The sequence below is a fragment of the Rhinichthys klamathensis genome, unplaced genomic scaffold, assembly GCF_029890125.1.
Source record: "Rhinichthys klamathensis goyatoka isolate OS25496 unplaced genomic scaffold, OSU_Roscu_1.1 h1tg000220l_1, whole genome shotgun sequence".
NCBI lineage: Eukaryota > Metazoa > Chordata > Actinopteri > Cypriniformes > Leuciscidae > Rhinichthys > Rhinichthys klamathensis.
The window spans coordinates 1,540,001-1,542,566 of NW_026606744.1; the positions used below are offsets into that span (position 1 = coordinate 1,540,001).

The window sequence follows — 2,566 nt, forward strand, 5'->3', positions numbered from 1 at the left end:
AGTTTTACTCTACATGTGTGCTATATTCCTGTCCATAGAGCACTATAAACATAAAAACTGTATAAACATTAAAAGTTCATTAACCTAAACCTGATGTTAAATTGACAAAGTTTGAACAGCTTGGTTTGGCACTTTGATTGTGACCTCTGTGTTATTGTCCCTGCTCAGACTGATTCTGATTGCACACATTTCTCTTTACAATCATTCACACAGTAGCACTTTCATATCCTTTGGTTCAGGTCTGATTCTCAGAACCTCACCGGGAAGCTGAGGCTGCAAATGACTGTTGACTTTAGATCTCTTTGCATGTGCAGTTTCATTCTGGCCTCGTGTAATGGAATGAGGCTATCGCCAAATATTTTGCATCATCAAAGCTTTCAATCCAAACTTAATTCCAAAAATCATTTCGTACTATTGAAAGGGGATGTAATGTACTAATTTGTCCTAATGTGTTCCTGTCTCCCTGCAGACCTGGAGATCGAATAATCCTGGCAGATGATTCCAATGATGACTGGTGGAAGGTAAAATCATGACAGATTTGCAGACTTCCACTCTCATGGTTAAAAATTGATTCTCTCTTTTATGCGACATTCTGCATCATTCTGCAACTTGATGATTTAAAAGATGCTCACAAAAAGTAAATTACAAAAAGTGCAATTAAAGTGTAAGTATAGTGCTATGTGTAATGCAGTTCACCACCAATACATGGCAAACATGATTTTTTTAAGTATTTCAAAATTTAATACACGGAAATTCTTAGTGATTAGTCAAACAGAAGAAATTAAGAAAACTTTTTTCAATGCCCTTATCCATGCAATTACAAATTGACTTTCAAGTTTCAGAAAAAGACACCAAAGTACCATTAAAAAAATGTGAAGGGGTCTATATAAATTTTACGCTACATGTGTGCCGCTTTGTGACCAACAGAACAAAATTTGTTTTTATGTCAAAATTATTACTTTATTCAATAGCATATTTTAACATACATTTTTGTGAGTTCATTTTTTTTGTTCTTGTGTATCTTACTAATAATTCCAGGGTGTGATTGAAGATAGAATAGGTTTTTTCCCGGCATCCTTTGCACATCAGGTGAGGGCAGGCGACAGGGTGTTCAGATGTCACCGAACCTTTATTGGCTGTAAGGAACAAGGGCAGATTACCCTGAAAGAGGGACAAGTGAGTACATTTAAGCAATTGCTGTAGTCTGATCATTTCTAACTTGGATTCCCACCACAAGCAGCTTAATAATGCTGCACTTTCAGATTTGTGTCAGCAGTGAGGATGAACACAATGGCTTCATCAGAGTAGCCAGTGGAAAGAAGAGAGGATTTGTGCCCTGTGACGTCCTGGAGAATATATGAAATGAAAGAACAGAGAAAAGAAATGGTTTTGGTTGAAGAAAAAGAGACTTTCCAGGGCAACAACTCGTGCCACACCTGTAGGAGGAGCAGACACTGCCGGGCTCTCAGGAGGGATCACAACAGCCCTGTTCTAACCCCTGTCTTACTCAGTGACAAAGGAAGAATGTACACTGACTCCAAAGAGTATTTGGACACCTAAAAATGCATACATTTCATTTCATTAAAGCTGCAGTCCGTAGCTTTTTTTGGGTAAAAAATTATCCAAAATACATATTTGAGAAAATACATAACCAGCCAGTGTTCAAAACTTTCTGCTTGCCTTAGCTCGATTCAAAGCGGTAAGCTTGTAATAATGTGTTTAATTGCAGTGGTACTGGTGGATTTCCGCGGGAGATTCGAGCATGTCTTTGCGTCATTTCGTCACATCTGTACTCATAAAGAAGGAGTCTCGGCTAGTAGGCTATATTGCGTGTGAGGATGTTGGAGGTGGAGATTTATAGCCTTTTCTCACAGCACTTGATATAATTAAACTTATCAATTTGTAGGGGTGGGAGAAAAAATCGATCCATCGATGCATCGCGATTCTCTCTCCAACGATTCTGGATCGATTCTGAGAATTCCAGAATCGATTCTGAGCTTAGTTTTTAACCAGATGTGCGATGACGTTGAGTTTACTTTAGAAACACCCGTATTCTGCTTGCTTACAATTCCTCACACACATACACCACTCGAACCTTCCGTAAAATAATCTTTCATAAAGTTCGGAAAGGTTGAAGCGAATTACAAGGACATTCACAGGCTTCATTGCACAGGATACGCTGTGAGAGACGCGCGCTTTCTTTGATGTTACACTTGAAGTGTGTGTGCTGTCTCGCCCGTCGGTATTTTCCTTACAAATGCTCTACGAAGTCATCATTTATGTGGTTTGGAATGCAGTGGACTTATATATTTAAAATTTGAACCTCACGCTGCTTTCAATTTCGAATGCTGACGCGCGCTTTGTTTGTGTCGTGAGACTGCTCGCGCATGCGGCCGTGCGGATACGTGTAGTGGTTTAATGTAGGCTACTTGAGCAAAATTAACGTAAACACAGCCAGTTATGTCTTAAGGGATTAAACGGACAGGACACAGCGCATTACTTCTTTCATTTCAAAAGAGATGTGTGCGTGAATGCAGCTTAATAGATTTCCCGCAGTCTATGATGT

At 39.3% G+C, this 2,566-nt stretch overlaps 1 protein-coding gene across 2 annotated transcripts in view; it reads left to right on the forward strand.

The window, feature by feature from the left end:
- stac (SH3 and cysteine rich domain) overlaps positions 1 to 1,704 on the forward strand; it is a 30,941-nt gene extending 29,237 nt beyond the window's left edge. For both annotated transcript variants that reach the window (XM_056264348.1, XM_056264349.1), the window contains 3 exons: positions 470 to 521; positions 1,039 to 1,176; positions 1,263 to 1,704. In XM_056264348.1, coding sequence (XP_056120323.1) covers positions 470 to 521; positions 1,039 to 1,176; positions 1,263 to 1,361 — 289 coding nt within the window. In that variant the 3' untranslated portion in view covers positions 1,362 to 1,704. The remainder of the gene's footprint in view (positions 1 to 469; positions 522 to 1,038; positions 1,177 to 1,262) is intronic.
- The last annotated feature ends 862 nt before the right edge of the window (positions 1,705 to 2,566 follow it).